Below are 12340 nucleotides of genomic sequence, written 5' to 3' on the forward strand. Positions count from 1 at the left end.
TTTCTAAAGCTTTTTAATAAACCATGATGTGTAAACCAGATACTATTGCTGCCTGTTTGAACCTGCTGCTGCTTTAAGTTAGTATTTTTAGGGTTTTTTCTATTGCAGCAGGCTACTCTGACCTTTTGTTCTTAAATTCTTGTACAGATATCCTGTGTCTTAAACTTGAGTAAACTACCTTCTAGCACTTGGTGAAAGAAATTGAAATGAAGGCCATTTATTATGTCATCAACTCTGTTTTAACATCAAGAAGAGAGACTGCTGCTAAAATAAGACAATTAAATTGTACATGAGCATAAACATAAGGTTCCTGTTTGAAATATCTGCATTTAAGCCTGCAGAAAACCCATTTCCTAGAAACTTCTCACACAACAAAGCTTCAACTGAAACTTGTTTGTCTGTGTTAAGACTTCTTTCATATTTCTAATCTTGGAGCTTGAATTGATTTTTCTATTTTGTTTATTTCAGTTTAGAGCAGAAATTAGGATTGTAGTTACTCTCAACTGAGTTCCTGTGATGCTCATTATAGAGGTAATCTCAGTTCTTACTTGGCTGAAACAGCCATTGGGGTATAGAAAAGTGCTTCTGTACTGGTAGGTATTTGGGAGATCTGACACTTAGGGTGTCCTTTCAATAACTATGAAAATTTAAAAGAGGCCCTAAGGTCTCTCTCACCCTTGAAAATACATTGGGCATTCTTTTCAGTTCTCAGAGGTGGCAAAATATATAATGCAAAGGAAGGACTAAAAAACTAGCAGATTTGCCATTAGAAAATTGGTCTTTGCACTGGCTCAGTTTTGGAGGTATAGTATTCATTTAATGGAAAATCTTATGGATTCATGTAGGAAGTTGACTGCAATAACGTCTGATGTGGCAAATGATGTCTGTCGGCATGTTGGTGCCTATTTGTCCAACCAAAATCACTGCAGCTTCTGAGATACAGAAACTTCATGGTAGTTTAAGCTAACTTGTTTACTTTATTTGCAGTAGGTAAAAAGCACTCACCTAGTCACATATAGTTTATCTAGCAGTTAATAATTCATTCATCTGTAATGGTATGATGTCCTAGTTTAGGGCAAATTTGGGAGAAAAACTCCAAATGGGTTTCCCCAGGGAAAAAAAATTCAAATGACCCCTCCCCCCCAACTGGTTTGGGAAAGGAAAAAAATTTCCTTGGAGAAAAGTGGAAAAAGCTGTTTATTTAACAGAAATTGAATAATATTAAATAATAAAACCTCTTGTTGTTCAATGGAATGGCAAGTCTAGGAAGAAAAGTCCTTTTCATGTGGTGTAGCTCGGCTCGCTCAGTTTCTTATCAGTCCCTCCGGCGCTGGAAAGTGCCGAGGCCCAGGCCCCGGTGGGCCACAGGCGTGAGCTCCCGGGGTTTGGCTGGGTGTTCAGTCCAGAGCAGGCTTGCACAGATCCAAGAAAAAAAAAGAAAAAAGAGGTCCAGGGAACTCTTCTGCCTCAGCTAGCTAAAACTAACTAGAGCCAGAGAGAAGCTCTGTCCTGCCGTGTGTCCATGCTGCAGACACCACAGTCCAGGAGCGAGATGTGTGGGAGTGATGTTTTTCTTTAACACAAACTGCAGCTTCTTCTTCCCCCCACTCTCACTCTCAGAGCCAGTCTTAAAGGTGCAGAACTTAATATATAACATAAACCAGATGATTGGGGATACCAGTATCATAAAGTCACCCCAGGACATATGATTACTTGCAATTGTTTATAAATACTCTCAGAATAGCTTTCTGAAACTTTATTCCTTATGAAGTAGATTGTATTCTTGACCTGCAGATGAGACTTAAAATATTTCTTTATGCATTATCTCATTATAACTTAAATGTTTAGATCATTGTATATCATACATTATATTATATCATCATATATCATTATTAGTATTAAAGTAGACTTTTAAGATCCTCTTATTAAGGCTTTTTCAGCACAATAAATTAATTCTTATATTCTTAACATTTTTCATAGTCTTGTGTTTTGTTTTGGAAAGATTCATGCGGAAGAAATCCAGATCTATTTGGTCTCTCAGGAGGGCAGCTGATTCCTTTTTGGCATCAGTGTCAGAAGGATTTGTTCTGCCACCTGTCCATTTTGTTGGTGGAAACATCTCTGCTGACTTACCGTACTTTTTCATTTCAGAAAAACCTCTAACAACAACATTACTTTTCCTTTTGCTTTGGCTTGATTCCCTTCATTTCCTGAAATAGTTTTCAGTTGGTGTTGTGGGAGTCTACAGCTGCAGCCAGGCTGTTATGGTTGGATTGGAGGTGAGTGGTGTCCCTCAGCTGTTTGTTATCCCTGCGGTGCCAGGCCAGCACAAGTCCCATGACCAGCTCAGTTTAAATGATACACATTCTGTGAGTGTCTGTTTAAAATAATTTGCAATAGTGTGGGATCCTCTTGACAGAAGAGGGTTAGGGAGCACCTGCACAGACAGGTCTGCTGGCAGTTCAGGAAAACCTGAGCCACAGTGGGGAAAGAGGTGGTAAGGACCAGGCATGGAGGATTGGTAATCTCCTCATCCCTCCCAGCTGTCTCTAGCAGAGTGTGTCACATTGCCTCTTCATACAGCTGCCAAAATGGAGATGAGAAAGACATAGAGTATTATATGAGAGACTATTATTAGTAACTGTGCAGATGCAGAAGAAAATCACAGGGTGGAGTTCTGAAAGGAATATGGTTTGCAGTGTCTCTAACCACTTAGTTTTAGTCCATCTTTTTTCCTTCATAATCAAGACTGTCATTGGCCAATTCAACCTTGCATTAAGGTTGTGTATGACACCCACTTGCTTATTTTTCTGGTTAGTACTGCAGCAAAGTAAAAAATAAATGTATCTAAAAATAAAATGCTGGATTTGGTGTTGTAAGGTTTGAATAAATATTTTCCTACTTCACAATGAAACAAACAAAAAAGTATCTGAATATTTTATGAAACTTCATAGGTTCTCTCTTAAATGAACAAAATCAATGGTTTATTGCCTCTCTTATTTTGATGCTCCAAAGTTAGACTGAGCCCTGGGTAAAAATGGCTCGTGGAGGCAAAGTGTAACAGGCTGCAGGTAACTAGACACCTTTAAGTGAAGAAATAGACATTTTTACCATTAAGACCAACAACTTGTTTGAGTCATGGGAACAGTATTACACAATACTTACCATGAAGACTGGGATAAGTTTGAGAGCTTTGAAGTGTATTTCAATGGCCAAAGGGCTCCAGAACCCTGGGAACTCAAGCTTTTAGAGAAAATGTTGGGATTTAGTACCTGTATTTGACTCTTACCATATTTTCTGTACTCTTTCATTTCTTTCCAAGACAAGTTTGTTTGTGGAACCCAGTTTAAGGTAGTAATTATTGAAGTTGTACTGGGTATTCAGAAGTTTGTTATGCTTTCCTTGGCCTTCATTGCCATCTAATTCTCTCAAAAGATAGCTGAGGTGTCTGGACTGTGCCAGGTTTTTTTCCAGATGAGGGGTGTTTTCAAGTCCTGGTCTTAAACATTTCAGCTTTCCTGGGTTTTTTTTTGGTGGCTTGGTATTTGATTATTTTTTTCCCTTCTGAAAACGGCAGTACAGAAACAGAGGAAACAGCTTGCTCTGCATATGGACTGTTTATTCAGGAAATGAGAAGGCAGGTGATGAAAATCAGGGTGGAAGGAAGTGTTTCATAAGGGTAGATTTGGTGGCTGATAGCAGTAAGTGATTACAGTGTACTTGGGGAACTTGAGGCAGTTGTTGATTCTGGTGTGTTTATACTTGTAGCGGACTTTTAATCATTCAAACCTTGCAAATCAGAGTTAATGTAATTATGCAGTTTGTCATCTATGACTTCTGTATAATTACTGGTTTTGTCAAGCTCTCCTGTTTGGACTGACTTCACAGTAGAAGGGATCTAATCTAGAGATTTACTCAACTCTCAGATTTCTCTTCTAGAATTGCAAAATACAACCGGTTTCTAGTTCTTTTGGGTCCTTGTTAGTGTAAGATGCTTGGTTTGAGAGGTGAGAAAAAGTTGTGATTTCTTTGTTTACCAGATCTTTTGCTGATTTTTTTTGAGCCTGTTGGCCCTTCTCCATTTTTACCAGTAACTCTGCTTCAGTTCCTGCTTTCTTGGAACTGATTTCAACAAACACAGGGTACTTGGCGTGCAGTGGCACTGTGTCATGTGCAAGAAGCTGGCCTGATCTGTAGCTTGATAATGAAGTGTACTTGGTGTGCAGACTTGTTAGCTGAGAAAGATGATCTTGCGGCCTTGTGCTAAACCAAGAGGCTGCTTTTCCTCTGGTGCACTGGTATTCAAAGAGCTTTGAGAGTAAGACACGTTACCTCTATTACCTTCTGTGCTATTGCTGCTCCCCCCTGCATGGAGCAAAGGGAAAGTGCCTTTGGCAGTCAAACAGCCTGAAAGACACTTAGATTTTTTGAGAGCCTTGGTTTGATCACCCTAGTTAGATTTAGGGTATAGATTTCCTTTAATCTCTTAAAACTGATCCTGTACCTCTTAGGAGTTATAGGTAGCTATAACCATTATAGTTATCTCTTAATATTTAGTTGTTTTAGCACTTAGATACCTGTGTCAAGAGTATTACCTTAAACTTCCTTGTGGATCTTATAGAGCTGCTTACCTGGAGTTCACCTGGTTATCCTGACAGATAGTTGAACATGAGTCAGTAACATGCCCTTGCCATACAGAGGACACATGGTGTTCCTGAATGCTTTAGACAAAGAATTGCCAGCAGGTTGAGAATAGCGATCCTTCCTCTCTACTCAGCACTGCTGAGTTCACATCTGGGGTGCTGGGTGCAGTTACAAGAGGGATGTGGATGTAGTGGAGAATCCAGTGAAGGGCTGTGAAGGTGATCAAAGGCCTGTGTGAGGAAAGGCTGAAAGATCTGGGTCTGTTCAGCCTGGAAAAGCGAAGGCTCAGGGAGAGCTCATCAGTGTGTATAAATACCTGAAGGGAAGGTATAAAGGTGACAGACACAGGCTCTTTGCAGTGGTGCTCAGCGATGATACAAGAGGCAATGGGCATGAATAGAACCACAGGAGGTTCCTGCCCAACATCAGGAACACTTTTTGACTTGAAGGGCGACCAAGCACTGGCACGGGTTGGCTAGGGGGTTTGTGTAGTCTTAATCCTTGGAGATATTCAAAACCTGTCTAGACATCCTTCTGCAAAAGGGGGCTTGGGCAAGATGACCTTCAAAGGTCTTTTCCTACTTTGATCATTCTCTGATTCCCTGTGAAATAGCATTTCATTGGTACTGTTGTGACTCTGCTTTCCAGTAAGGACCTAGGTGATTTTTATCCTTCTTGAAATCAATGTAAACAACTAGTTTTCTTTTCTCCTAGTGTGCCTTGCCTTTGCTTGCTGCCACATTGATCTTTAAAGTCAATGTATTATTATGCTTGTGTCATCTTAAAAAAAATTACGGTATATTCTTATTTGATACTTATCTCAGGCAATTTAAATGCTTCTTTTAGGCTTTAGGGAAAGAAGGCAGGCATCCAGCAGAGCTTAGGTCAGTTTGGAGGTCAGAGCCCGGGAGAGCAGTTCCCCTCTTGAAAGGCTGGCTCAGAAGGCAGCAGCCATTTCACCATGCAGGTCATGGTGAGGCTGGGCTCGCCTGTGAGGTTTGGTGCTGGAATGCAGGAGGGTGCTGTGATACTCTAACAGATCACAAAACAGTGTCGCAGTGCAAGTGCCCATGGGTCACAGTCCTTAGGAAGAAAGCTAAAACCTGCCTATATATAATACAGTATGCAGGTGTTCAAGTAACTTGGTCCATTGTCTAAAAAGAGAATGTATTAAATTCAGGGGTCATCTATACCACTTGCACTTTGTGACTGCACCTTGGCTGAAATTCAGGAATTTGTGTGGGGACGGTGGGGACTCTTAATGAAACTCTCCAAATTCAGTGAAGTGTTTGAACTGAAGCTAATCTTGTGTGGGAGAAGGGGAGGAAGAGTCTTTTTGTGAACTGAATTATGATTTAATGTTATAAATATACCAACAATATCACTGTCATGGTGTCAGGGCTAAGGTCTCTTGTGCCTGGAGCAAATATCATGTTTGGTGATGAGCTCTTGATATGCTGTCAGAAAAAGGGCCTTGCATTGCCTACTAACTCCTTTATTTAGTTAAACATAACCTGCAATAAAAGCTTATAATCTGGTTAACATAGAGAATATGTAAGTCAATGCAGAACACTGCCATATCCACTTCACTGATCTCTATAGAACTGAACAAAAGCATGCTGCCACTGTTTCTCTCGTGGCTGAGGCACCTAAATTGTGCTGCTTTTGATCTGTGGTCTGTGTAACTATATCTAAGAGAATATTGGGTAACAGTATAGTACTGAGATATCCACTTTGTGGCATGTGAAATGTGGCATGTGTCCATGTGGAGTTGTAGCTTTCATTGATGCATATTTTTTTTTCTCTTCTGTGGGAGTCCTACAGAGGATTTTCCTATTCTCAAGGTGCAATGAACTGAAAACCAAATTATAAAAACTACCAATGGCTGAAGCAATCTGTTTAAACCATGGAACCACTGAATGGTTTGGGTTGGAAAGTGGCTTAAAAACTATCTAGCTTCAATCTCCCTGCCATGGGCAGGGACACCTTCCACTAGTCCAGGTTGCTCAAAGCCCCATCCAACCTGGCCTTCAACACTTCCAGGGATGGGGTACCCACAGCTGCTCTGGACAGCCTGTTCCAGTGCCTCACCACCCTCACAGTAAAGAATTTATTTCTAATATCAAATATAAACATTGTGAAATCAGAGTAGATCTGTGAATGACCTGGTGGACTGACCTGCTGCCCACTCTTCTTTTGATGCAGCCCAGGATACAGTTGGCTTTCTGGACTTGCAAGCACATGTTGCCAGGTCATGTCTAGTTTTCATCCACCAGTATCCCCGGTTCCTTTTCCTCAGGACTATTCTCAACCCATTTTCTGCCCAGCCTTGGGTATTCGTGCTTACAGGTATTTGTCCTGGGATAGCCCCAGCCCAGGTGCAGGACCTTGCACATGGCCTTGTTGAACTGATGTCTTGAGGTTCACACAGACCGAACTCTGAAGTGTGCCAAGGTCCCTCTGGATGGCACCCCTTCCCTCCAGCTTGCCAGCTGCACCACACTTTGGTGTCAGCAGCAAAAATAAGATGGAATACAAGTGTTAACAGGACAGGTTATGGATTGTGTGATAAGAGGAAAACATTTCCCTTTTGCTTTAAGTATGTGTTTTTGACTTGTTCAGCCATCTTCACAGTTGGAGAGAAAGAGAAGCTTATTTTGTGGCAGTTTGTTACAATTGTTACAGTTCTTTAAAGTAAATAATACCTTTGAGTGCCTGATTATACCCATTGTCTGTAAAGGAAAAATAGCTGACTAGCTGGATGCCGTTACAGAGTTATTTTCAAACAATTTCATGTTGCATGTGCCCTCCTGAACACTTCAGCTTTTAAGAATTATGATTGTGAAGGAGCATTTGTTAATTAAAACCTCAAGCTGACCAAACTGCAAACACTTGTGAATGTAATAGAAAGCAGTAAAAGTGCAAAAAAAGCCCCAAATCAATAAAATGGTACATTTGGGGTTGCATCTTCAAATCTAATGGTTGGATTAGTTAAAGTAGAAAAGAGCTTGCTTGTGGAAGCACACTTCATAATAACCTGGCTGCATTTACAAATAAGAAAATTCCCCTTCCCTACATTGGCTGGAAAATTGTTTCAAAGCCTTGGGGCTCAGATGGTTAGAAGCATTCTGTAATTTTCAAAATAAATCTGTTCTCCAATTTCATACTTATTTGACTCTTTGGCAATATCCTTTTGCTGAGACAGCCCTTTTCCTTCCTTTGTATTTATTTTGGCATACAACAGAAGCAATATTGTTCACTTTCAGCCTTCATTTTGCCAAGAAAAATAAGGCAAGCTGGCTGTCTACTCATAAGCTAAACAGCTCGGGGAAAGGTAGTCCTTAACCATTTCTGCACCTGCTTTAGTGTTTAAACATGAGCAGGTAGAAATTTTTCCTTCCTTTTCCCAGAAGACTCCCTTGCAGCCTTTGGGAGCGTGCTGAATGAATCTTCGGGACTGCAAGCGATCATGAATGCTAAGAATGAGACCTTAGGGTACCTTTCTGATGGTACCACTCTTGAGATAAGGAAAGCTGTGGTCACATGAACAGATGGAGAAGCAGAATACACCAGGAACATTGGCAATAAAAAAATTAAGTGTTAAAAAATGTTAAATATAAAAGTAAGTTAAAAGTGTTTTAGGCTGAATGTTCCTGTCAACAACTATATGTTCCTTTTGATAACTTGAGTATGGTTACAAGTTTGTGTAACTAAAAAAAAGCTGAGAAACTGCTTTAAATAGCACTGCTTGCATCTGTTTGTAATGCCACTCATTTTTCATCCTATTTAAAAGAGTTTGATGTTTCTGCAAAGTGAATATGCATGCAGTCTGGTGTTCCTGCTAATAAGAGAACCTAAAATGGTTGTGTGGGGGAACGATGACAAGGAACAGACATCAAAAATCATTACCTAGTTCTGCATCTCATGTCTGGGTGTGGAAGATAAGGGTCTCAGTGCCTGCTGCTCTGGGAAACAGAGCTTTAGGGTGAATTCCTCTTTCTGTGGTAATGGCATATTTCCTTTTATTAATGCAAATTAATAACTTGTAGTCATCTCCTTTCAGATGTCTGCTGTTTCTGATTTACATGAGAACATCTAGCCATGCTTCCTAGCTGTGTGCCACCTCAATTAATCACTCAGGTGCTTGAACAAGGTCCTCCTCAGTTCATTGGACTAAGTCATAGAAAACTTCACAATTTTGTTAGTACACAGTCATTTTGTTAAACTATTTTTTTAATGGGTCTTTTTTGTGGTTTACTGGCGTATGTTACGGTGATTAGCTAGAGTGTATTAATACTGTATGTTTTTTCCTGAGGGAAAATTCTAACTTGCTTTACATAATACAAAACCAAAAAACAATTATAATAAAACATGGAAAGCAGTTGAATAAAAGGTTATTCTTTTTAGTGAGATTTGTTTTTATGAGTGTCTATTTCCTGAGACAGACCTTGAACCAGAAGATCCTGTGTATTCTGGTTACCTGTTTGCCCTTTTCCCATCCTCTTGCATTCAGGATGTTCCTCAGGTTCCTTGGAGGCACTGTGATGTGTCTTCCCACCTAACCCTTCTGTCTTCACTTGATCTGTTTTTACTAAACATTGCCATTAGCTTGATGCACAGATTAAGCGTAATATGCTAACATTTTAACATAAAAAAAAATAAATCACCTCCATGCTACCCCGGCTCTTGCACAAGTGTTGGTTTAGCAATTGAGTTTGTAATTTAGCTGCTTCCTGCCCCTCACCCCACCCAAGGCCAGAGGAAAGGAGAAAATTGTCCTTGGGCTAACTCTCAGATCCAACACTTGCTGTGGCTGGCGGGAAGGACAGAGTGAGCGTGGCTTTGTGGAGGGTGGGACCACAGGGATTTCTCCCTGCACGATGCTGACTGTACTGTTTCGAACAGGTAAGCACACATCCTCTCTTCCACTGCTCTCTTGTTTGATGGAGGTCTTGGAGAGAGAGACAGAGTGATGGGCTGTAGCTGGACATCTCAGTAGGCGTCCCAGTTTGGTCTGCACTTCTTTGATTTGCTTAACAAATCAATGGTTAAAGCACTGTTTTCCCCATCAAGTTTTGCTTGATTCCAGGGTGTGTGCTTGTCTCACTAATGACTTTAAATATGCTATGAATACTAAGATTCATTGTAGGTTTCTCTTGCAAAAAATAAATAAATAAATAGGAAATGCCTAGGGAATGAGGCATTGCTTTCTGGCTGTGTGTGGTGACCCCCAGATGAGTGCCTGCTGTGCCACAGAAGGTGCTGGCTTGCACATATTATTTAATTTCTGTGTATTGGTTCCACAAAGCAATACATGGCTGTCTCTGGAGTTATGCTGGGAAGCCCTCAGCTCTGGCTTCTCCGGGGCAGCTTTGTTTTGTACCCAAACAGTTGGTGTGCACATGCCTGTGGGGCGGGAGCGATGTGCTGCTGGGAACTCTGGAACAACGGGAAGTGCAGGGCAAAACCTGTGGGTTTCTTTTTTTTTGCATAACTCTTCCTTATTTGTAGAAGTGAGTGCTTGCCTCTGTGAGTAGTTTTTGTTTTGGCTATTTTATCTGAAGCTATTCTCTCCATTCCCAAGTTGATTTTCTCCCAAGTTCATGTTTTGCAAGGTACTGTAAAACGCAGAGGTTACCATACGAGACTATTTAGCTTCTTAAAATGGACGGAAGACAAAGTGTAGCTTTCTACTGGATTTCAGCCCTTGAAATTAAATGATTGCATTTTTCTTTTCCTTTCTAGGATCTCGAGTAGCAGGATGGAAGAACTCTAACTGATAGCGACAGAACAGGCCCTTTCAACATGGAGAGCGTTCCAGTTGATGGGGAACTGGATAGAAATTCAGTGAGTAACTCAAGTGTGCTTTTGTGTAATGAGATGAATGTGAAGATGCTTTTGCAGGGGAAGGGCTAAATTACTTGAATCTATTCACTTTTGATTTGAACTGATGCTTTTCTGGTGAATGCATTTGGAGTATCATCTAGTATCATGTATCATTTACTAGATTCTCATGGCAGGAGGGCTGAATGTCAAAATACTTTCAGATTTTGGATTTGATTTTTAGAATTTGTCTGAGTCCCAAAGAAAAAAGGTATTCCTCTCAGTCTAATTGATACTTTGCTAGGTAGTGACTATGGACAATAGAAAAAAATAATGTAGTTCTTGGTGGAATGAGGAGTAGAAAAGACAGAAGGAGTGATAATTATATGTTATCAGAGTACACTGAGGTGTAAGAGTTGATAATCTGTACTTATTATAAAATATCTGAGGCAGTGAAGCTCTTTCTAAGCACAGTTTAAAAACAGGAAAGGCTAGTGGGTACTGTTGTGCTTGATCATCAGTCATCATAAATGTTGACATTATTTAAGACTTTAGTTTTTCCACAAGCTGTGTCATCTAGAAGCACTTTAACAGCTGAAGCAGGAAGTGTTTTATAGTTTCCAAAGCACTGCCTTCCAAAGGCAAAATAGGATGTGTTTTTCTGTAACTGAGGTCAAGGTCAAACTTAACACCTCATTACTGACAAACTTCATTTGTGATAGTCAAGTACTACATAGTGCTATTAATTGGATCAAGTGTTTTATTACTGTTTTTATCTTAAGTGGTGAGTTTGGAGACAAACTGTTTTGCAGTATGTTAAGAAAATTCTTGGCTTTTTTCTGTAATGAACAAATTTATTGATTTGCTGTGTGGTCCATGCATTTATATCCCAGATGCAACATACTATGAGTATCATCTGTCAACTGTGCAGAAGAGTATTTTAATTTCTTAAAAAAATGCTTCCAGTTCAGTAGCTGGGCTCCTTGTTTCCTCAAAATGTGCTAAAAAGTACCAGTTTACAAAACACTTCAAAGTAACAGAAAATGTGCTACTTCTCCTTTTGTGACATGCCTTCAGAAGAGCATGATCATAAGAAGGTACCTCAAAATGAGTCTCTGTTTTACCAAGACTCCTTTAGAAGAATGCTAAGTATGAGGACAGATTGCCTTTTATTCAATGTGCTTCTGAAGTGTCATCTCAGAATACTTTAACTGATGGTGTATTGTAATAGGCTGCTCTAAGCATTTCTTATCAAAATATCAGCCAGTTTTGTGTGTTGCACTGCAGATGGTAAAAACGTTTTTTAAAGCTTATTTGGTAGTCTAATATACAGCCTATTGTATATCATAGTAAAAGCAGTGAAAATTAAATATTAAAAATATGATATGTATTTCAAGAGAGATTGACCCAGTAGTTTTGCAGACTTGTAGTCAATGCAAATCCTGACACTTCTCAGAAATTTTTTTAAAAATCATGTTTAAAATTTTTCACTATTCCAGACTTTTAGGTGCAAACTGTTTGTTTGGTTTTTTTTTAAAGTTCCATTGTCATGATAAAATTCATTAAATGCATGTATTGTAATGTGCTTGAGGAATACCGATCAACTTTTTTCTCCACTTTTAAGTCCATTGAGATGTTTCTTGGAGGTATTTAAAAAAACCTTTTTTTAGAGGTGTCAGCTTTATAATTTGCTTTTTTGGCTTGCTTATAAAAGAACAAAAGATGAGGAGATCAGACCTTAATGCTGTGCTATTTCATTTCCAGAATCAGCATACAGAGAAAAGTCCTATATTAAATGCAATCCTAACAATTAGGTTGATATGTCCTGAATAGGAATTTGAAGACAAAGGCTGTGACAGCTCAGCAAACTATT

At 39.6% G+C, this 12340-nt stretch overlaps 1 protein-coding gene across 9 annotated transcripts in view; it reads left to right on the forward strand.

Annotated features, from left to right (window-relative positions):
* LOC131592973 (oxysterol-binding protein-related protein 8-like) overlaps positions 1–12340 on the forward strand; it is an 83691-nt gene that overhangs the window by 18932 nt on the left and 52419 nt on the right. For all 9 annotated transcript variants that reach the window (XM_058865012.1, XM_058865008.1, XM_058865011.1 and 6 more), the window contains one exon: positions 10390–10491. Coding sequence is in view for 5 of the 9 variants with exons in the window: in XM_058865003.1 (XP_058720986.1) it covers positions 10450–10491 (42 nt within the window). In the remaining 4 variants the exon portion in view is untranslated. The remainder of the gene's footprint in view (positions 1–10389; positions 10492–12340) is intronic.

This window comes from Poecile atricapillus, chromosome Z (assembly GCF_030490865.1).
Source record: "Poecile atricapillus isolate bPoeAtr1 chromosome Z, bPoeAtr1.hap1, whole genome shotgun sequence".
Classification (NCBI taxonomy): Eukaryota; Metazoa; Chordata; class Aves; order Passeriformes; family Paridae; genus Poecile; species Poecile atricapillus.